Genomic DNA, 23,603 nt, shown 5'->3' with positions numbered 1-23,603 from the left:
CTGCTTACATGGCAAAAATAAAATCCTAATAAAAGACTAATAACTAATTGTGGACTCACTAATAGTTGTATACGAGTACAATAGAAAGAGGTGGGGACCACATGAGTGGTTTCTACACTCCCCCTCAAGTTGGGAATAGATGTTTGTCGTTCCCAATTTGCATAGATCTGCTTCTAACTTCTTTGAAACTGCCTTGGTGAGAAGATTGGCAAGCTGCATGTTGGAGCTGATATATGGAAGACAAACTTCTTGAGATGCAACCCTTTTTCTAATAAAATGTCGGTCCACTTCAATGTGCTTGGTTCTCTCATGTTGTACCGGGTTATGAGCTATATTAATAGCAGCCTGATTATCACAGTACAACATTAGAGATTTCTCATAGGTAATACCCAATTCATCAAACAATGATTTCAGCCATAGTATTTCAGCCACACCATTTGCCATGAACCGATATTCAGCTTCAGCACTGGAACGAGAAACAACATTTTGTTTCTTACTCCTCCAAGTAACAAGGTTACCTCCTACAAAGGCACAATATCCAGAGGTAGACCTTCTATCATCAACACAACCGGCCAAATTTGCATCTGTATAAACTTCTGTCTTCATGTGATTATTATCCTTAAATAGTACACCTCTGCCTGGACACCTATGCCAATATCCTCTCAACAACAAGTAGGTGGATAGTTTTAGGAGAGTGCATATACTGGCTAACAACACTGATTGCATAGCCGATGTCTGGTAGTGTAAGACAAAGATAGAGTAGTTTCCCAACTAATCTTTGGAACATAGCTTTATCTTCAAGAGGCTCTCCACCTTTTGCACTAATCTTGTGATTCTGTTCAATAGGTGTATCGGTTGGCTTAACACCCAACTTTCCTGCTTCTTCTAACAAATCAATGACATACTTCCTTTGAGAAACAAAGATTCCATGCTTGGACTGAGCTACCTCAATACCCAAGAAATATCGTAGCTCTCCCAGGTCTTTTACCTCAAATTCTTGATGGAGAAGTTTCTTAAGAGACTCAATTTCACTGTTATCATCCCTGTTACTACAATGTCATCCACATATATAGCAAGTAGAGTCGAGGAAGTATCCACTTTCTTAATAAACAAAGTGTGATCTGATTGAGCCTGCACATAGCCAAACTTTTCAAGGGCTTGTCTGAATCTATCAAACCAAGCTCTGGGGGACTGTTTTAGTCCATACAAAGCTTTATTCAGCCAACAAACTTTCTTACCTATCTCTGTACTATAAAAACCGGGAAGTAAATGCACGCACACTTCTTTTTGCAAGTCTTCATTGAGGAAGGCATTTTTAACATCCATTTGGAACAAGGGCCAAGAGTAATTAGCTGCAAGAGATAATAACACTGATAGTGGTCATTTTTGCTACTGGTGCGAAAGTATCCAAGTAATCTATACCATAAGTCTGAGTAAATCCCTTTGCAACTAACCGAGTCCTATACCTTTCAATGGAACCATCAACATTATGTTTCATAGTAAACACCCATCTACATCCAATTGGTTTTTTCCCTTTAGGTTGATCAACTAGCTCCTAGGTATTATTTTTGAAAAGGGCATCCATTTCTACCTTCATTGCATCCTTCCACTCAGGAATGGTCAGGGCTTCCTGTACTGTTTTGGGAATGGGAAATATCAACAATGGATGTAAGAAAGGACTTGTAAGAGGGAGACACATGATCATAGGACAAGAATTGTGAGATACAGTGGGTTGTGGATGAGGTTTAACGGCGTTTGCCTTTACGGACTGCAATGGGAAGGTCAAGGTCATTCAATGGAAGTGAGGGCTTAGAAGATGGAGAAGGCTCAACAGTAGAAGGCTCATCTGTAATGGGAGATGGAAGAGATGTAGTACCTAGATCTGGATCCTTAGAAGGAATTGGGGCTGGGCTGGACTACTAATGACCGAAATCAACCTGTCTTCACCGTCTGTGATAAACTCCTCAAATCCTGACATTTTTGACAACCCTCCCCATTACACCCCTCTTCATTCAATGGAACAGGTAAAGGGACTTCTGATGTGTTAACCCCAACCTTACTACTTTCCCCTTGAGAAGAAACCCTAGAGTAATAAGGTACATCCTCAAAGAAAGTAACATCCATGGATACAAATCTCTTTCCCGAAGTAGGTTCATAGCAATAGTATCCCTTTTGAGTTTGTGCATAACCAAGGAAAATACATTTTGATGCTTTAGGGTCAAATTTGGAATGGTGAGGGCCAAGAGTTTGCACGAAGCAGGTACAACCAAAGGTTTTAAGAGGGACAGAAAATAGCTCTTTATCAGGACATAAAAGAGTGAATGGAGGTTTCATGTTAAGAACCCGTGAAGGGATTCGGTTGATGAGATACACAACTGTGAGAATGACATCTTCCTAGAAATGTATAGGCACATTGGAGTTAAATATGATACTTCTAGCTACTTCCAATATGTGCTTATTCTTTCTCTCAGCCACCTCATTCTACTGAGGGGTATGAAGGCAGGTACTTTGATGGATAATCCCATGGTCAAGAAGGTAAGAGGCTAGTGATGTTTTAAAGTATTCTCTCACATTATCAGATCTGAAAATTTTGATTTTTATCCCAAACTGGGTTAAAATCATCTGATGAAAGGTCTAGGTCAGGGTAGGAACCTCATCTCGAGAATGCATCAAGTAGACCCAAGAAAATCGGGTGTAGTCATCAACAAGCAGCAAGAAGTATCTGTACCCCCCATAGCAGTGATGTGATATGGTCCCCAAACATTGGTATGCACAATGTCAAAAGGGACACTACTTCTCTTATTACTTAATGAATAGGTTGTTCTACAATGCTTTGCAAGCTCACAACTTTCACACTTTAAACTGGACATCTGGATAGATTCAAATAAACGTGGAAACAAGCTTTTCAAAGACCTAAAGGATAAATGACTCAATCGGTTATGCCGAAGCATGACTTGACCAATAGGCTGATAAACAAAAGACCCTCTAACTTCACTGCCTTCCCACTGTGAACTTCCTCCAAGCAGATAGATTCCATTTGTCTCACGGCCAGTCCCAATCACCTTCCTTGTCTCCAAGTCTTGAAAAATCACATCGATCAGGAAAAAATGTTGCTAAGCAATTTTTGTTTTTATTAATGCTGCTAACTGAGCAACTTGATGTCTCCCTTGCCAGAAATGGGAACAAGTGATCCATCAGCAATATACACCTTGTCTTTACCAGAGGATAAGTGATAGGTAGTAAATACTGAAGGCAAACCAGTCATATGATCAGATACACCCGAGTCTTACCCAACAATGTTCAGTGTTACCTGGAGCTGAAGCATGATAAGCTGAGGCCCATGTACCTGAATGAGCAAATGCTGAGGTGGGAGGATCTGATATTGTGACTGGCTGAGATGATGATGCTGAATTACTAACCTCCTTTTCCAACTGAGTCAAGGCAACTTGGACAGCAGCTAGAGTGTCTAGTGGTGCTGCTCTTGTGCCTTATGAGGTTGCACAATCAGTAGTAACAACTGTATTAGCATTCCCCTTTTTGTTCCTGAGTTTTGCTGGAACTAGATGAGAATGTAGCTTCCAACAGGTTTTTTTGGTATGCTTAGGTTTCTTGCAATGTTCACATATTAGGTCCTTGTCTTCCTTCTTCACATCTCTCTCCTTATCCCCCCCAAACTTGGGTTTAGTTGTTGCCAAGGCTGATTCAAGTGGCGAATGCTGTAACATAACTTTCCTTCTACTTTCTTCACTATGAACTTGAGAGTAAGCTTGTGATAGGGTCACACTGTCTCTTGTTAGAAGCTGTTGTCTCAGAATGTCATACTCAGAATTCAGACCAGCTAGAAACTCAAATACCCTATTGGTTTCAACCTGCTTTCCATATGTCTGTGCATCCCTCTGGCTTTCCCACTCAATTGTTTCTAAGTGATCAATCTCATGCCACAAGGATTTCAAGGTGGAAAAATAAACCAAGATTGGCTTCTCTCCTTGCTTAAGGTTATTTACCTTACATTTTAGCTCATAGGCCCTAGCAACATTGAGAGGTTGGAGTAGGTTTCTTTCATGATATCCCAAATTTCTTTTGGTGTTTTTGCCCATAAATAATTTCGGCTGATATGTAGCTGCATGGAGTTACACAGCCATGTCATAACCAAATAGTTCTCCTGAACCCATTTGGTATATATTTGGTCATCCTTGGCTGGTTCCTTGACATCTCCCAGTAAATAACTTATCTTTCCTCTACCCCCAATAGCCATTATGGCTGATTGGGCCCACTCTAGGTAGTTTGACCCATCAAATTTTACAGTGGTAATCTGAAAACTGTTCTTAGGTATTGCTACCAGCACCCCCAGCCCCTAAAAGGTTTTCCCTTGGCTCTTAAACTCCATTCTTTGGCAAGAAAAGGTTAAAGAATGCCTCTTGTATCACTGAGACTGGGTATTACACCCAGAATTTGCTATCAGCCGAACCTAAGGTCAAGACTCTATCACTAAGACTGGGTAATCTCACCCAGAATTTGTTAACAGCCGAACCTACTTTATCCTTCTAGGTCGGCAATCAACCCAAAAAGGTAACCTTCCAAGAACAACTTAGAGTGCAGGGCTGAAAAGGGGGGGGGGATCTCTCAGCCGCACCTCTTAAAGTAACCAAAAAACTATTCTTTTAATGTATCAAGAACAGTTCAGGAGGAAAAAACTTTCTTTTGAACCTTTAAAATAACCAGAAAAGGTAATCTTTTAATAGATCAATATCAAAGATTAACTTACTTCAGCAAAACTCTGGCCGCAACCTTAAAAAATAAGTCTGAACCCTAATCTTGAGGGTTCTTCCTTCTGACTTTCTGGCCGCAACCTTCAAAATCAAGTCTGAACCCTAATCTTGAGGGTTCTTCCTTCTGACTCTTCCTGATTGTTGGTCATCCTCTGATGCTTCACCAACAATCTCCAAGATTCAGCCGATGATCCCTTTTGCTGGAAATTTTCCAACCCTAGGAAATTCTTATGCAGCCGGCCATGTTAGACTATCATAAGATTTCCTAGGTTGGCTCTGATACCATGTGATCGTATGAGACTACTAACAGCCCAAGCTGTGGTGTATAATCAACAGGAAATTAAGAAGATGAGAGGAGAGAATGAGAGGAGAAAGAGAGAAGAGAAGAAGAGAAGAGAAGAAGAGAAGAAGATTTCGAAGGAAGGGTTTCAGAAAAGAAGAGGATGCTTAATCTGCCGCCCCCCTCTTCCTATTTATATTAATTCTGAAGTAAGGATAAGACTGCTTACATGGAAAAAATAAAATCCTAATTAAAGACACTACTATTTATTGTAAAAGTCAACTTACTATTTTCAGAAATTTTCTGTTTCTTATATTAGTTGAGCTAGTCAGCTAGAGAGTTTAAGTGTCCCATTTTGAAAAGAAAGTTTCTAGTTTTTGTTTGAAGTTTGAATACATTGAGTTGGCCCAAGGCTCATTTGGTTTCTACTTTATAATGGCTGAAAGATTCTTATAAGTTGGTTTGTTGGCTAAACTGCTGATTGGTTTGTGGGTATCCTTGGTTATGGATTTTTAGTTCTTACTGGGCTTTTGTTTTGTTTTGTTGTTTTATGATATTGCTTTTGCATTCTTTTTTTTTTTTTTGTCATAATTGGTTGTGTATATGGTGTTAATTGGTATGGTTGTGGAGGTTGTTGAGTTTTTGGCTCGTTTGTTCTGTTTTACTTCTCTTTCTCCTCCTTTTCTCCTGTATATGTCCTTTATTTTTTAATAAAACATCATTACCTATTATATATACTACATGACTTTGTTGTTTCTTCCTACTTCATATTTCTTGTATATCTAATCTGCTATATGTGGCAGGTTTTTGGACTTGGTGCTGTCATGTTAAGATCAAGACTTCTGGCGGGTTCGATATCAGACAGTATAGACCAAGATGGAAATTTGTTCAAAAGTTCATCTTCAACAAGTAACAAATCATTTGATGTCCAAATTCATGATATCTATGACCACTTTGAAATTTTGTTGAACAATTTTGAGGTCAGTGTTATTATTTCTTTTGCTCAATTTATTGTTTTCAACTTGTAATAATATGGCTGAAACTGATATTTTGCAGGTGAAGATAGTTCTGGCAGATCGTTGCCAAGAAGTCTCCCTTTTTGAGAGAGCTAACACTTCAATTACCTTGGAATCTTGCATTATTCCTGATGAGTCAGCCTTGAAACAGTTACAGGTGTTTTGATTTAAGGACTCAAGCTTTATTTAGTAATGAACACTGTTCTTAATTTGTGTTGAGAGGTGTCATTGATGAAGTGTTGGAACTTTTGAAAAGGAACTAGTTATTCTTTTTTTTTCTACTTGCTTAATTGACTATATTTGGATTTGTTATCTTTTCTTGCATAAAACAAGATGTATTGGCATCAGAATGTAATGAGTATCAGCTTATATTTAAGGTTGGTTACTATGTTGCACATTTTTTATTCAATGGGTGTAATTTATTTGCTTGGTTGATGCTTTCAGTGCAGCTAGCTTCTCCTTCATATGATCAGTCCTCTGCTACTAATTTTGGATCCTTGTGTCAGTTTCAGCATATCTGAGAATTTTCTCACATACATGCATTTGTTGGCTACATGCCTGATATTCAGAATTTGATACTTCTGTATTCCCACTACAACAGTCTTGGTTTCCCGATTTGGCCATAGAAAGCATTTATCAGCTTATCAATAAAGTATGATTGGGGTTTATTTTCAATTCCATCTGTGTAATCTTGTCATGGTTGGCATCCCACAACACATAATTTTAAGTGTAACTCTATGTTAAAACTCATTCACTACATTTTGTTTCTATAATTGTGAAATTAAGTATTGATGTTGGAATTTAAGTTGATCATATGCAGGACTATTTTTATATGTTTTTGGACTCAAAATGTTATAGTCAACATGCAGTAACTATACTTCTCTCTGGATTTTCATGTGAATTTCATTTGAGATCTATTTATTCAATTCTAATTGGTTTTATACTTACCCACGCTGTCTTGTTACTTTCCCTGTTTCAGGTTAATTTTTTGGTGTCATCACTTAATATACATTTCTCACCATTAATATATGGTGTGGTTTTGGGTTTTCTTGCTTGTTTGGATCTCCCTGAACAAAAATCACAGATGATGATAGCACGAAGGCCCGATATCCTTGATGTGAAGTCAGGAAAACAAAGGAATGCTGATGTTTATCAATTCTCTGTTGCTGCTAATTTTGAGCTGGTTACTTTCCTTGTCGGCATGTCAGATAATGTAGAAAATAATTTGGTCCTCAAGTTTGCTTTAGGGGAATTGGAGATTCAGTATGTTCTGTCTGCATAGTTCTTTCATCTGTATCTTATCTTTCTACTGTTTGTTTGATTTTGTTTTTCATGTCATTGTATTAGTCCAAGCAAATGCTGATTGTTGAGTTTGTGGGCTATTTGTATGGAAGATATGCTTATGTGTTGGGCCAAAATGGGCCTTATGTGTATTAAGTATTATTTAGTCCCTTATTCCGTTTAGTTGTTGGGCCTTTACATTAATGAGCCTTTAGTCTTCTTTTTTGTTTATTATTAGTGACGACTACACCTAATTAGGTGGCAGGGGTGTTTTGGTAAAACTATTGTAATTAGTAATAAGTGTACAATAAAGTGTTAGGGGCAGCTGCTCATTTTTTTGGCCTTCCAACCAGTTTCTCTCTTCTTTCTCATTCTTTTCTTTTTCTTCTTCCTACAGCTTCTAAGCCTTATTTCTTGCTGTTTTATTATTGAGGTTTCCAACTTACAACTTAGTATCAAAGCTATCTTAAGCAATTTTGAAGTAGTCTTCATGTGGGTCTGGGATCAACTATATGCATGAGATGATGGTAGTGGCTGGTCAACTTTTATTTTTGGTCTGATTCTTGGATTCTTTTAGGGGATATTACTGCCCAAGCTATAGTCTTGGAAATTAGCCTAGAAAACAGGTGGAATCAGTGAGAGACGGTGATTCCGTTGTGTGTGTACTTTCATACAAGTGTTTTATCATATATGTGGAGCTGCTAAGAAGTAGTGTAGTGATTAGGGATGGATTAGAGATCGATCTTGATAGCAAGTGTTTCTGGACTGTTCTAAGCAATCCTCCAATATTGTTTCAGCATTCTGGTGGTTTCCAGGTTGGTAGTCTACTTTTGGGAAGACTACTAGGTTTGGTTCTTAGGGCTGTTTTCTTTTGGGAAGTGTAAGTTAAGGTGCTTAGGGTATTCTTGTGTGTTTGAAAAGGTATATATATTTCTTAGGAAAAAAGGCAGGCAATGATAGCTGGAGCCCAATGGAAAGTGTAGTTGACCTTCAAAACAACACCATCACTGCTGTGAGACTGGATGGATCAAACTATTTGCAACTGGCCCAATTTGTGAAGATTGGAGTTGGTGGTCGCGGTAAACTGGGATACTTACAGGAGACAGCAGGGAACCTGATTCAAAGAATGCTTCTCATGCATGATGGATTTAGGAGAATTACATGGTGATGTTGTGACCACTTAATTCAATGCAACCACACATTAGTAAGAATTACATGTTTCTGGATGCAGCCAAGAAGATCTGGGATATAATCTATGCCACTTATTCTCAGCCATTAGATGTAGGAAGGGCTTACCAACTGAAGATACAGGTGATAATTTGAGGAAAGGAAATATTCCTCTGTTGTTATATTTTTCTACTCTTCAGGGATTGTGGCAACTGTATGCTGAAGATACTGAAGCCTATGGTGATAGGCCTACTCATTAAGGATGTCACTTTGGTGCAAGCTTACTCATTAGAATAGTGAGGAGTGCAGGAGAAGTGTGATGCTTGGTTCTCCTGGGGTTGACTCTACAAATTTAGTCTGCGAACATTGCAAGAAGACAAAAGGTATACCCAACGTTTATTAATTTTATTTGGCATGATGTGGGGTTTGGTTCAAGTGTTCTCTTTTGGGAAGACATTTGGCTGGTTGATGTTCCTCTTAGTTTCCTTTGTCCAGCCTTTATTCAGTGTCTGATCACATGTACCAACCAATTTTGAGATTTGTCACTTTCTCTTCTCTAGGTGTGAGTTTCGATTTTGGCTTTAGAAGGGGGCTGAGAGATAGTGAGTGTGAGACCCTTATTCAGTTATTGGATAAATAAACTCCTGTCGGTTTTCTTGGTTCAAATCATGGAGGACACTAGAGTCTGGGTTACCTCCCCCGATGGTATTTTAACTTGTGCCTCATTTTTCAATTCACTTTTTCAACCATTAGAGGTGGGAGAGAATTTCTTGGTGAAAGAAAGTTGGAGTAAGCCCATACCACCTTAAAGTTCAAGCACTGTGCTAGTAGTTTTTTCATGGAAAGGTGAACAACTGTGATTTGCTTCCAAAAAGGAGGCTGAATATATGTCTTTCCTCACATGTGTGCTTTCTTTATTTTGCAAATAGTGAATCCTTACCCCACTTACTAATCTCTTGTCCCATTGTGGTGTTTATTTGGGAGTCTTTTTGTTCTCTTTTTGTTTGCAGGTGGGTAGATCCTCATGACGTAGTGAGTCTTTTGAGCCTAAATTTCCTAAGACAGCCAAAAAAAAAGAGGAAGAACTGTCGGCAAATTAAGAAAGACAGGATTTGCGGCAAATTAAGAAATATATGATTTGAGATTTGAATAAATTTAGGAAAGATTAGATTTGAATAAATTTAGGAAAGTCAGATCCTAGGATTAAGGGAAAGATTTAGTCAATCCCTGATTGAGAGAAATTCTAGGAGTTTGTCTCTCCTATCTTTTCTTATTTAAGGTGTATGTTCAATATGTTTTGAATCATCAATAAAGAAAATCTTCTTCTTTTCTCCCTCTATATTTCGCAACATGGTATCAGAGCTATAGGGTTCGATCATGAATTTTAAGGCCGACATGGTTGGCTCAGGTTCAGCATCTTCGGATGCTACCAGTGGTGTGGCGTCTTAAGAGGGAGGTATTCAGCCTACGACTATTTCTCTTTCTGAGAATTCCCTTCAAATTACCATTCACAAACTGAATGGAAAAAATTATCTTGAGTGGTCTCAGTCCGTGTGGTTGGTGATTGACGACAAAGGGAAACTCGACTACTTGAATGGCGAAGTGAAACCACCAGCCATTGATGATCCAAAGTACAGACAGTGGCCTTTTGAAAACTCTATGGTTACTGCCTGGTTGATCAACTTTATGGATCCGGTGGTTGGAAAACCATTTATATTTCTGCCGACGTCTCGCGATGTGTGGGAAGCCGTTAGGGAAACCTATTCAGATTTGGACAATCATTCACAACTGTTCGAACTGAATACCCAAATGTGGAAGATGCAGCAAGGTGAACGTGAAGTAATAGCCTATTATAATGAGATGATGGCTGTTTGGCAGGAGTTGGATTTATTTGTAGAAGAAGAATGGGAAAGTCCCAGTGACAATGCTCGGTACAAAAAGAAGATAGAAAGAGGTCGAGTTTTTGTTTTCTTGGCTGATTTGAACAAAGAACTCGATGAGGTTCGGGGACGTATCTTAGGACGAAAGCCCTTACCTATTGTAAGAGAGGTTTTTTCAGAAGTGCTTAGAGAAGAAGCACGGCGGCAAGTGATGTTAAAGAATGTTAGTGAAACAAAAACAGAGAATGAAGGGTCCACTCTTGTGCCCCGAGGTGCAGACTTAGACGGAGATAAACGAGGAGGAAAGCAGAGGCCTTGGTGTGATCATTGTAAAAAGCCATGGCATACTCGGGAAACCTATTGGAAGCTGCACGGGAAACCATCAGGTTAGAAGAAAAAATCAGACAGTGACAACAAGTCAAGGGGAGATGTCTGCGCACTTCAAGTAAGCAACTCGGATCCAGGGCAGTAGTCATCCTCAGAGTCTCTTCCTTTCACAAAGGAACAAATAGAGCACTTATATAAAATGTTTCAATCTCAATTGTTAAGAAACTCTAACCCATCCTGTTCTCTAGCTCAGTCAGGTAATTTCTTCATTGCAGCCATTGCTTGTACCAAATCTAATGGCTCCTGGATACTAGATTCAGGTGCCACTGATCATATGATTGGCACTTCGCAATTCTTTTCTTCATATACACCCTGTGCAGGGAATCAAAAGGTTAAGATTGCAGATGGTTCCTTTGCTACTGTTGCTGGGAAGGGAACTGTACATATTTCTCCTTCTCTAAACCTCAAAGATGTTCTGCATGTTCCTAACCTATCATACAATCTCTTATCAGCCAGCAAACTTACCCTTGATCATAATTGTCGAGTTCATTTTTGGTCTTCTTGTTGTGAATTTCAGGATTTAACCTCGGGGAAGATGATTGCGGGTGCTAAACAGGATGCTGGTCTCTACCTCTTTAATAAAGGATCTACCTTTGGAAGGCATGACCGACAGACTTGTTTCAGCTCTATCTCTGTTTCTAGTGACAGTGAAGTTTTGTTATGGCATTATCGATTAGGTCGTCCTAGCTTTCAATATTTAAAGCATCTATTTCCCAAGTTATTCATGAATAAAAATCATTCAGTTTTCAAGTGTGAATCTTGTGAATTAGCAAAACATCATCGTGTTGTTTTTTAGTCTCAACCGTATAAAAAATCAAAACCATTTACCATGATTCACAGTGATGTTTGGGGCCCTTCTAGAGTAACAACTCTTTCTTGAAAACGTTGGTTCATTACTTTTATTGATGATCATACTAGGGTAACTTGGGTTTTCCTTTTAAAAGAGAAATCTGATGCTGAAATTGTGTTCAAAATTTTCAATGGAAAGGAATTTTTTAACAATGTGTTAGGGATTTTTTTGCTGAGAAAGGAATTGTACACCAAAGTTCGTGTAATAATACACCTCAACAAAATGGGGTGGCTGAAAGGAAAAATAAACATCTCCTTGAAGTTGTTAGAGCCCTAAGTTTTCAAACTAAGGTTCTTAAGTATCTTTGGGGAGAAGCCGTTTTAACAACCACTTATTTGATTAACAGAATGCCTACACGAATTTTGGATTTTAAAACACCCATACAGGTTTTCATTGACTCTTTTCCAAACTCTCGGCTAGTGACAAACATTCCCTTAAAAATTTTTGGAAGTGTGGCCTTTGTTCATAACCATGATCCTAAACGTTCAGAACTTGATCCAAAAGCACATAAATGTATTTTTGTAGGCTATCCCACTAATCAGAGAGGGTACAAATGCTTTGAAGGAACCTCGTACTACAACAACTCCCATCTTCAGGGGGAGAACAACACTAGTGAAGATGGTTTTTTAGATGTTTCTGATTTAATGTTTGAATTTGTCCATAATGTTGTTCTTCACAACCAGTCACCGAAAGAAAGCGAGGCGGAAAATACAAAATTAGTGGAAACAAATGAATTAAATATTGAAAATGAACAACCTTTGGTGATGCCATCTCAAAATGAAAAAGCTGAAACAACAGAGATGCGTGCGAAACAGTATAAAGGCCTTTTATATTCAAGGGAATATCTAGCACAGAAAAGGAGAGGCACTATTCCGCAGCATCAACAAGAATCTGATCTAAGGTTGGATCATGAAACTCATGATAATTCTCCAAAAATCCCTGAAAATATTCCTCCAGGTAATTTTAATTCTTCTAGTCAGCTTGATCTTCCCATTGCTCTCGGGAAGGGTGTTAGGTCTTGTACAAAACATCCTCTGTCAAATTTTGTATCTTACAAAAATATTTCACCTTCATATTGTACCTTTATTTCACAAGTGTGTAGTGTATCCATTCCTAATAGTATCCAGGAGGTTCTAAATGTTCCTGAGTGGAAAGAAGTTGTTTTTGAGGAGATGAGAGCTTTGGAAAAGAATGCTACTTGGGAGAAAGTGGACCTGCCGGATGGAAAGACAGTTGTCGGTTTTAAATGGGTGTTCACTTTGAAGTACAACTCAGATGGATCCTTGGAGAGATACAAGGCCCACCTTGTAGTGAAAGGCTCATATGGAGTAGACTACTCTGAGACCTTTTCTCTAGTGTAAAAGCTAAATACAGTTCGAGTACTCTTATCTGTTGCAGCTAATCTTGATTGGCCATTGAATCAACTGGATGTGAAGAATGCCTTCTTGAATGGAGACTTGGAAGAAGAAGTATATATGGAGCCTCCACCTGGTTTCACTGAGAAGTTTGGAACTAAGGTATGCAAGCTAAAAAAATCTCTATATGGACTTAAATAGTCTCCTAGAGCTTGGTTTGAAAGATTCACAAGGTTCGTCAAAAGTCAAGGATATAGTCAAGGACAATCTGATCATACTCTTTTCACAAAAAGATCCACCAAAGACAAGGTTTCGGTTCTGATTGTCTATGTTAATGACATAATCTTGACTGGAGATGATATTAAAGAGATGAGCAAACTAATGCAGAGCCTAGCCAAGGAATTCGAGATTAAAGACTTAGGCCAGCTAAGGTACTTTATTGGAATGGAAGTGGCAAGATCAAAGAAGGGCATTGTGGTTTTGCAACGAAAATATATTTTAGATCTCTTGAAAGAAACTAGAATGAGTGGATGCAAACCTTTAGACACTCCAATAGAAGTTAATACTAAACTTGGAGAAGTTAAACATGGGGTTCCAGTAGATACAGGAAGATACCAAAGGCTAGTAGGAAGATTGATTTACTTGTCACATACACGTCCTGATATTGCCTTCACCGTGAGCATGGTGAGTCAATTTATGCACTCCCTGTAAGAAGAACATCTTGAAGCTGTGTATCGAATTCTTAAGTACCTAAAAGGCACACCAGGAAAATGACTCTTCTTCAAGAAAGCTGAGAAGAGAGGGGTTGAGGTGTATACAGATGCGGATTGGGCAGGCTCGATCACTGATAGAAGGTCAACTTCGGGGTATTGCACTTTTCTTTGGGGCAATTTAGTTACTTGGAGAAGCAAGAAGAAAAGTGTAGTTGCTAGAAGTAGTGCTGAGGCTGAATTCAGATCAATGGCTCAAGGAGTGAATGAGGTTCTTTGGCTAAAGAGGGTGTTGGAAGATCTCAAGATACCAGTGAGCTTTCCTATGAAACTGTATTGTGATAACAAGGCTGCTATCAGCATTGCTCATAATCCGGTTCTACATGACAAGACTAAACATGTTGAGATTGATAGACACTTAATAAAGGAGAAGCTTGAAGAAGGAATAATCTGCACTTTGTTTGTACCAACCACACAACAAAGTTGCAGATTTTTTAACTAAGGGCTTGTTGAGACAGCCATTTGAACTTCAAGTTAGAAAGTTGGGCATGATAGATATCTTTGCACCAACTTGAGGGGGAGTGTCGGCAAATTAAGAAAGACAGGATTTGCGGCAAATTACGAAAGATATGATTTGAGATTTGAATAAATTTAGGAAAGATTAGATTTGAATAAATTTAGGAAAGTCAGATCCTAGGATTAAGGGAAAGATTTAGTCAATCCCTGATTGAGAGAAATTCTAGGAGTTTGTCTCTCCTATCTTTTCTTATTTAAGGTGTATGCTCAATATGTTTTGAATCATCAATAAAGAAAATCTTCTTCTTTTCTCCCTCTATATTTCGCAACAAGAACATTGTGGAAGGAAGTTAGAGCTACTATGGTGTGGCCCATTTGGGAAGAGAGGAATGCAAGAATGTTTAATGAGAAGCTCAGGTCAAAGGAGGAGTCGGTGGAACTAATAAAAATTAAAGTGGTTCATTGGATAAAAACCCTTGACATCTTGCAATGTTTTACAACAATTGATATACTAAGGGCTTGGAATGAGGTGGCACACTCTTCAAAACAAAAGGAAAGAGAGATGATGGAATGGAAGCCACCAACAAGAGATAAGATAAAGTTAAATTTTGATGGGAGTTCAATGGGAAACCAAAGGATGGCAAGTATTGGTGGTGTGTTTAGAGATTCCTCAAGTAAATTGCTGGCTATGTACGCAGGACCTATAGGAGAAGGGAACTCATTAAAAGCTGAACTGATGGTGTTGTTACAAGGCTTATAACTTGCTAAGCAGTCCAATTTTAGAAACCTGGAAGTTGAAGGAGACTCAAAAGTGGTTAGAGGTAGCTGAACCATTCCATCTTATTCCTAGCAATTATTAATGTCTTTGTAGTTGGTACTACTAGGACTATTAGGAATAGCCGATGTTGTAGTAACAATATTTCTTGTTTACTGTCTTTTATGTGATTGTGAAGTTCATATTGCCTTTGTTTCCCCTTTAAAACTTTTTTTGTTGATTTTAAATATGAGTATAGTTTCCAACTCCTTTCACAAGTTTGTGTTGTACTTGTGTTCACCTAGATCCTCATCCTGAATCACTTTCAACATCGCACTTGTTGAAAGATTCTCAAGAAAGTTGAGAACTTGGAATATTTCATTGGGATCCATATTTTGAACCTTCTTAATCCTGGTCTACATTGTTTCAATCGTTAGGGATCCAGTTAAGGTGAGAATTGAAGAGATTTCAAGAATTTCCCATGAGAGCCATGTTATGAGGAAAAATGTACGCCCTAACAAATTGGAGAATGGTAAGAAGGGGGTCTAGGTTTGAGGTGATTGCGGGATAAAAATATAATGCCGTTTGGGAAATGATTGTGGAGATTCCTTACTGTGAAAAGAAAAAGAATCCTGTGTCATTTGTTGACTTAAGGAAATTGGTTGCGACTTGGTGCTAACTAGAAATGCCACTTCATGGTGCCCCTGAATTACTAGTAGTTCAATGTACACTGCATTTTGATATTTTATCAAATGTGACATTGTTGGAGTGTCCAGAGTGAAAATAATGGGAAGATTTGTAGTGGGGTGAGTAATCATTATGTCAGGCCTACCCTAGAAATTTTGCCTCGTAAACCATTTGTTAATTTGCCACTTTTATGAATGTAAGTTTATCTTTGTAGAGAAAAGGGGTAATTTTGTCTTTGTACTTCTCTATTATATAATATTAATGTAGTATATATGCTAGACATCCCCGTACCTTATTGTATTTTATTTTCTTATGTAAGGGCAGTATTGTACTTTTACTTCCTTCAATATTAAGTTAGGTTTTTTGGGTTGGGTTGACAGATTAGAACCAACTGAACAGACATGGTGTTTTTTGTATTTTCTCTCGTCTCTCTCAATTTCTAGCTTAATGTGGTATCAGAGCAGGTTGCTCTCTGATTTTCTCTGGCTGAGTGCAAGAACCATCATGTTACTAGTACAGTGAGAGCTTTTTTAAATGATTCCCATGTCCCTATTACTCTCTGGGTGGAGGCGACCATCCCAGCTGTGTATTCATCTTCCCCATCATGAACACACAAAGCTAAGTACTCAATCGGCTATCTGTGCATTAATGGGTTACAGCCTGGAACATAAGGGGTTCTTTCTTATGATCCCAAAGTTCGTCATCCTCGCATTTCCCATATTTTGTTCTTTGATCATGGTGTTAAGTTACCTGCACCATGCTTCTTTGTTTTGCATAACTTTGGCTCTGCAAATGATCCTCTCTTCTTAGTCCTCTACAGTTGCAAGTTTATTACAGGAAGCATCCAGTTCCTTCCATGTCTATGCTCCCTCCAACATCAGCACCAGAGTCTGTGCATCCTTCTCCCACTACTACCACTGTAAGTCTTATCAACAAGCCATGGCAGTTAACCATTGGAAAGATATTATGGACAAAGAAATTCAAGCCTTAATGGAAAATGACACTTGGGACCTTGTCTCTACTCTCTCCTCCTCCAGATGCATCTATCATTGGTAGTAGATGGGTTTATTCAGTGAAACTCAAGTATGATGACACCTTGGTTAGATACAAAGCTCATCTAGTTGCACAAGGGTACACTGGTGTTCTGCAAGTCCGAATTTTTATGAATTGTTTAATATAAATTCTTGAAGAACAGCAATCTGATTTAAACAATGCTTATTTTAGAGGCTTACCTTAGAAACTGCTGTCATCACAGCAGAGCTTTCAAATTTTATGACAACAGAAATAATCAATGTGTCTACTTCTTGGTACTCCATTGCCTTGCCAGTTTGAAAATAGTAGTAGAAAATACAGAAGAAGAGGAAGAGGAGGGAAAGATAATAGAGTCACAAAATTACCCTTGTTTAAAAAATATATGAGGCACAACAATATAATATATTATTTAGGGGCCATTACCTCTGATACCAGTCTACCCCTCACAAGACCACAGATAGCTGAGACCAATGTCAAGCATGATGCATACACTATATGACACCAGATACTACATAGACACTTCTAGAGACTTCTAAAGCATCCTTTATAATCCTAACTATTTTAAAATATGAAAATTTATCTTGAGGAAGCAAATGGCTTCAAAAACTATATATATAATTATGCTCTAAATCTATTGAATGGTTTGTATCCATATCAGTGTCCACGATCTTAGGAAATTAATATTTTACCCTTTTTACATTCTTGCATGCACTTTTTGGTATTCATATCTGCACATTTTAGGCCATTTCTTAGAACAATAGTGAAGTCTCAACCTGACATTGTGAGAATGCTTGTTTGAGTCTGACAACAACACTTCATGCAAATTGAAATGGCAAAGGTTAGGTCTGTATACTGTCCATGCCTACCAAGGAATGCTGGAACCATCATTTGGTAGAGTGCTTTTTAACATATGTGTTATTGTATCCCTATCTACTCTTTTTTTTAGATTTTCTTTATTATTTTTTTGAAGGGGGCTTACTGGGTGGGGAGAACAAACATTATGTATTTGAATGATGTTTGGCTGTGTGCCTCTGTGGTTTAAGACTTCAAGTTGACACAGCAATTACAAGAAGTTGTGCTGATGGATTAAAAAGAAATTAGATGGATTTAGTACATTGTAGCCTGAAACTGTTGAATTGATACAAATACAAAGCAAGACAACCTAACAATTTCGCCATCAATAGAAACCCTTTGATTATTTATCTAGTCAAGATGCTTTTTGCTCTTTTGGTTTTGGCTGCTGACATCTTTTTATGGTTTAAGAGAGACAAAAGTATTATTGACTATGTAGTTGTTTATAGTATTCTACCAATCATCTGGCAATCTATTCCCTTGTAATTTTCTTTCAATGCAGAACTTAACTTTACTGCAGAGTGCAGACAAATATATGTGGCTCTTACACATGTAGCAATTTGGGTTTGTCGTATAAATTAATAATGCATCTAAATTTGAATGGAAATTACAGGTGTGTTGTTGAACATTTTATTGAAGAGTGCACTGTCTTTATGAAAACACTTAACATCATTACATCTGCAATAAACAGTGAGGGCAGTAGTCAGATTTTGTGCTCGTCCAGGAATACATCTTCTGCCAACCAAGCGCATTACAATGACATGGATGTTACACATAGCAATGCAAGTGGTATTCTTTGTGAGCAAGATGTCTTATCCAATAAATGTTTTCTTTTACATTATGAAGCTCAAAGAAGTTTGGGCACGGTTTATCACAGGTTGACAATATGCTTCAGTGATGTTGATCTACACTGCTATCCTAATATTTTTGGGCCGCTGCTTGCATTTTGTGATAGATTATCTGAATATGGTACTTCATCTGGTTCTTCTGGACAAAACTCCTTTGGCCCCTATCAGGAAGTTAAAGATGGCCTCCTAATGTCTGTCTTTGAACTCCAGAGGTTTGGATTTTCAAATTTCTGTGAATCTGAACCTGCGGCATCTCCAGGCATTCCTTTGGATCATTTTCCATTTGTAACAGTTAGAAATTCTGATCCTCTCTGCAACACAGAGATGTCTCGAGTTTGTGGCATTGTGAGAGAGAAAAAATATGTCAGACGACCAAAGTTCAGAATGAGAAAGAAGTCTAAAATTTGTCTCATACCAAAAGTTGTGTATCCTTCCATTGGTCATGAAATTATCACATCTGGGATTTCTAGTGGTACTGGTTTGTTTGCTGTTGATTTGGAACTTAATGGAATCAGGGTACACTTTCACGATTCTTCTTGTATCCTATGTACTATTACATTGCCTGTCTCTAAATCTTTACTTTTTTTTCATGGGATTGATTGTTGGGATATATTATGTTCTGTGGAGGGTTTAGTTCTTTCTTCATCCTGGTGTAACCAAAATTTCCGTGAGGTTGTGTGGGATTCATCATTGCCAAATATTTCATCTGTTCTTAATATTCGTTTAAAAAAAGTCAATGCCAGAGCTTTGTCTGATATTGAAATAAGCATCAGCATTCAGCATGTATGCTGTGTTTTAATGTCTGAATTTCTGGCCATGTTAATTGGTTACTTTTCTTTGCCTGACTGGAGTTCAGCTGGAAATACAAGGGGTGCCACTGAAAATGTCAACTTCAAAATAGAAAGCAACATTTGTAGAATGATATGCAAGTTTGAAATACTTGGCTCCACATTAATTTTACCTTTGGAAAGTAATGTTCACCACTCTCTACAACTTGAACTTCAACAGCTGTACTGCACTTTTATCCCAAGGAGCAGTTCTGAAGATGGTATTAAGAATATTCCTCAAGGGTGTTTGGCTTCTACAGAGAAAATTGCAGAGAGAGTCCATCTTCTTAATGCATTTGGACAGGATTTATCTTTATCACTGCTACTAATTGAGGATGAACGGCATATTTCTCCAGAACTTTGTGAAGATGGAAACCTAAGAAAATGTCTCCTAATTAAATCACTTGATGGTGATTTGTGGATTAGAATACCTTGTCTAAGTACAACATCACCTGAGCAATGTGCTGCTCCAGTATGTGTAATGACCAAGATTCACAGTTGTCAACTTATTGCTGAAGGTGGGATTTTATTTTGAAAATGTCTCAGTAAATATCATTGTCTCAATTATTTTTTATGTGATAGTTTCATTTGAAAATATATACATATTTTTTTGTGTTTTCTGGTGGCAGATTGTTACTTGTTCTATGGAATCGAAGCACTTCTAAACATGACAAATCAGATATCTGCAGTTGGTACAGAGTCTGAATGTTTCACGTATAGTGTATTGCAGTTTTTGCAGACCAAGAAGAGTTTAAAAGAGCAGAGTGCAGTTATAATTGACCGTTCAAGTGTGACATTCGTGGATATTCGATGTTGTATCAATTCACTATCAGTACAATTATGTCGCTCTAGGGGTCGGGACTCTTTCTCGTCAGAGCTGGTTGCCAAAGCAGATACGCAACTAACATTCTCTGCCTCATTTAGAAATGGGGTTCCCTTGTCCTTTGATATTGATTTCTCTGATCTTATACTCTACTCATTCCATAGTTCTGTTATCTTAGTGAAATGCACTTCATCTGGTTCATTTTATTCTGGTCTTGACATCCATTTCTCCAACTCTGACCAAGGTGAAAATGTGCTTGTAGTTGGTCTGCCTTCTCTTGACATTTGGTTACACTCATCAGATTGGAGTGAAGTCACTACCTTTCTCTGTTCATTAGCTTCACACCATACTGGAGCTTCAAACTTGATGAAATCATCAGAGAATCTAAATTTAGACTCTTCGGAATTAGTACAAAATGAAACACTAACCATGCTGCGGGATCCTATTGATCTTATTGTGAAATCTGTGAACATGGGCTTATCAATTCATTTTCCTCTATGGGTCAAGGAAAAGGTACCGAGTAGATCTGAGAAACCTGAAGTCCAACAGGAGATTTATCGAACCTTGTCTTCTAATATACCTGGAGAAAGAACATCATTTCAAGCAGGATATTGTAAATATCTAGCAGTTACTCTGCACAGTAGAAAGAGCCAATTTGTTATAAGTGGTGGACATGTAAAATTGGACTTTAATGTGGATAAGATGAATGGAATTCTTGAGACAATGGAGAGAAAAGAAGTTTTCTCTTCATCTCTCTTCCAGTTATGCCAAGTTAATGTGGCAGCAGAAATAAATTATATGCAGCCAGGCATTATGCATGCCAACTTTGAGGTTCAAATGGAAAGTCTAGTTGTGTGGTTATCATATCAAATGTTCTACTTCTGCCATGATATTGAATTTAAAATTTCTGATGGACGCACTTCTGAATTTTCATTTGGTAATTTTGTTCTTGACATGCATCTTAGGAAGGCCTCTCTTCTTCTGACTGATGGAAGGGTATGTTGTCTTTCATGACCATCTACAAAATTGCATCTGTAACTTATACAGTGTTTAGTCATTCTTACAGCACTACATAACATTTACATGTTTTGACACCCTCCCCAGTGAAACTTTGAGGGATCAAATAGGGATAAGTGTAGCAATATAAATATTTTATTCTTGTTTTCTAAATCTACTTTGTCCATCTAGTTGGTTTTCATTTCATTCTTGCAGTTTACTTTTTAATCAGTGCAATGCTTATTATAATTGGTGTAGATTAAGATTCCCATAGTTGTTATTGTTTTCTCTCTAGCTTTGATGCAGAATAGTCCTTGGGTACCTTCTGAGTTAATTGCTGCTTTTTAACTACTCTTCATATCATTCTTTACCCATTCTAATGAACTTCTTAGGTTGATAGTCTTTCTGCTCTTACTTGTTTAGAAGAGACCATAATGATATTGTTGCTGAGAAGGAAGACAATTAGGGTCTTATTTTACTTATTAGCCTAGTCATTGTATAATGTGGACTTTAACTCTATAGACCAGATCTGTATGGTATACAAAACCTGATAAAAAACTGAGAAAGCATAAAAAGAATGAAAAACACTAGATGGTAGAATACAGCTTTTGTTACTTGATAAGCATCTCTACAATGTTTTGAACTACAAAAAGGAAGCATGACCATGGTAAAACTGATAAGGATATATTTCACACAATAGAAAAGGATCGCCAAGACTCTAAGATGAACTTGTCAGGGATTTCTAGGATAACTAGTCTAGAAGATAAACTCCATTAACTTTACAGCCATTTCTTATCATCCTCCTATTGCTCATTCTTGAAAGACACGATAGTTTGGAGAGAAGGTTACATTACAATTTAGATTTTCCTTTAGAGAATTAACAACTTTTAGGTTATGTGGGAGTAGAAAAATTTTTCAACTTGCAAATTATTGACTAGATAATGTCTTAAAATGATTTTAAGAACATAAGCAGGATCAATTTTTCTTAAAGAGGGAAATTCTAGTGGCATTAGGAGCTTGCTTATTCTGAAACTATAACTTTTGTTGGATTTCCACTCTAATTGAAGTAGATAGAATCAAAGCTGGGAGTTGGTTGTACTGCCTTTTTTCTTACCATAAGTTTTAACAGTTGGGAGTTGGCTATATATGTTTGTTATGCTTCTATTTTTATTTCTTTACTAATTTATCTATTTTTTCTCTCTGTTCATTTGCCAGAGTTGTAATGCACCACTCTTGGTGATTGTCATAAGGAGCATGCATTTGCATGCTAACATAACTCAAAACAATTTTATGGCTGTACTTTCAAGCGACCTTGTAGTGAACTACAACAACATTCAAAAGGTACATTTGTGTTTGGTCAATATAGTTTTTCTACTTCAAGTGAACTAGTTTCTAACGTCAACCCGCTACTTTTTAGGTTATGTGGGAGCCATTCATGGAACCATGGAATTTTCAGTTAAGCATCATGAGAAAAGTTGAAAAAAGTGCTCTTATGAACACCTCTTTCATTACAGATATCCAAATGAAGTCTTTGGCACAACTTAATTTGAATTTTACGGAATCCCTTTTTGAGGTACAACATACTATATACTTGCACAGACACACTAGCAGATACCAGTGTTATATAACGATATATAAATCATTATGTTATGAATCTCTTTTCTCGTATGCTTTAAATATTCTTAATGTTCACTATAAGTTTGTGAATCAGTTATTAGAACTAGCTGTCCTTGAAGTAGTAATGAAAGATTACAATTCTCATTTATTAACCTTTCGGATTACTGTAGCTTCCTAGTTGATAAGGTCTGATGATAATTATATTTGAATCATATTCTCTATTTAATTATTTTATTATTTGGGAAAGATTGAGATAAGAAGACAACAAAATTGGTTCTCTCTGCATCTCTTTCCATGAGGTTTAAGATACTTAAGTGGAATGTATGCCTTTATGTTCAATCATTTCATTAATCATCTCATAAGATTGTTTCAATCTGAATCTGGAATAATCTCTCCATACTGAGCTGGTTTGTCTACTTCTTGATAATGCCTATAGGGATGTCAATGGGTTGGGTTAAGTGATAAACCCACATTGTCCCAATCCTAACAGGTTAGAGTTGGGTTCAGGTTGTGCCTGACCTATGCCAGACCTGAACCATCAATCAGGTGTTGATGTACCATTGGTGGGACAGGTTGGACCCATTGACATCCCTAAATATATCCAATCCTACTGCTTCTGTTAAATCTATTTCCTTCATACTCTAATCGATTTTCGACAATCATAAGCTTCACTCTGTATCTCTCTACAATGTAACCTTAAAACAAAGACTGTAAAAACTTAGATGTAGTTCTAACTTTTCAAAAGAAAACACCAAACTTGACTAAATGACCAGCAGCACCTTTAAGACAATTAATGAAATAGCTGATATGCAACACAAAAAACAGAATCTGCTTGAAGATATGAACTAGTTCAGATGATAGGGAGCATAACCCACAAGACAAGGAGGGAAAATATAAATCTTTTCATGGAGTCCTTCCAAAGAGAAAATAAAAGAGAAAATCCAAAAAAAAAAGCT

General features: G+C 37.5%; 1 protein-coding gene across 4 annotated transcripts in view; it reads left to right on the top strand.

The window, feature by feature from the left end:
* The window catches only part of LOC148845850 (vacuolar protein sorting-associated protein, putative (DUF1162)), a 167,027-nt gene that overhangs the window by 87,569 nt on the left and 55,855 nt on the right, over positions 1–23,603 (top strand). For all 4 annotated transcript variants that reach the window (XR_016102214.1, XM_088954901.1, XM_088954902.1 and 1 more), the window contains 7 exons: positions 5,853–6,029; positions 6,106–6,222; positions 7,045–7,328; positions 18,150–19,729; positions 19,841–21,030; positions 22,246–22,371; positions 22,448–22,603. Coding sequence is in view for 3 of the 4 variants with exons in the window: in XM_088954901.1 (XP_088811027.1) it covers positions 5,853–6,029; positions 6,106–6,222; positions 7,045–7,328; positions 18,150–19,729; positions 19,841–21,030; positions 22,246–22,371; positions 22,448–22,603 (3,630 nt within the window). In the remaining variant the exon portion in view is untranslated. The remainder of the gene's footprint in view (positions 1–5,852; positions 6,030–6,105; positions 6,223–7,044; positions 7,329–18,149; positions 19,730–19,840; positions 21,031–22,245; positions 22,372–22,447; positions 22,604–23,603) is intronic.

This window comes from Nelumbo lutea, chromosome 7 (genome assembly GCF_056320005.1).
Source record: "Nelumbo lutea isolate HS-2025 chromosome 7, American lotus-T2T, whole genome shotgun sequence".
Classification (NCBI taxonomy): domain Eukaryota; kingdom Viridiplantae; phylum Streptophyta; class Magnoliopsida; order Proteales; family Nelumbonaceae; genus Nelumbo; species Nelumbo lutea.
Note: the sequence above shows the minus strand (reverse complement) of the source record. Positions and strands in the feature narration are given on the sequence as shown.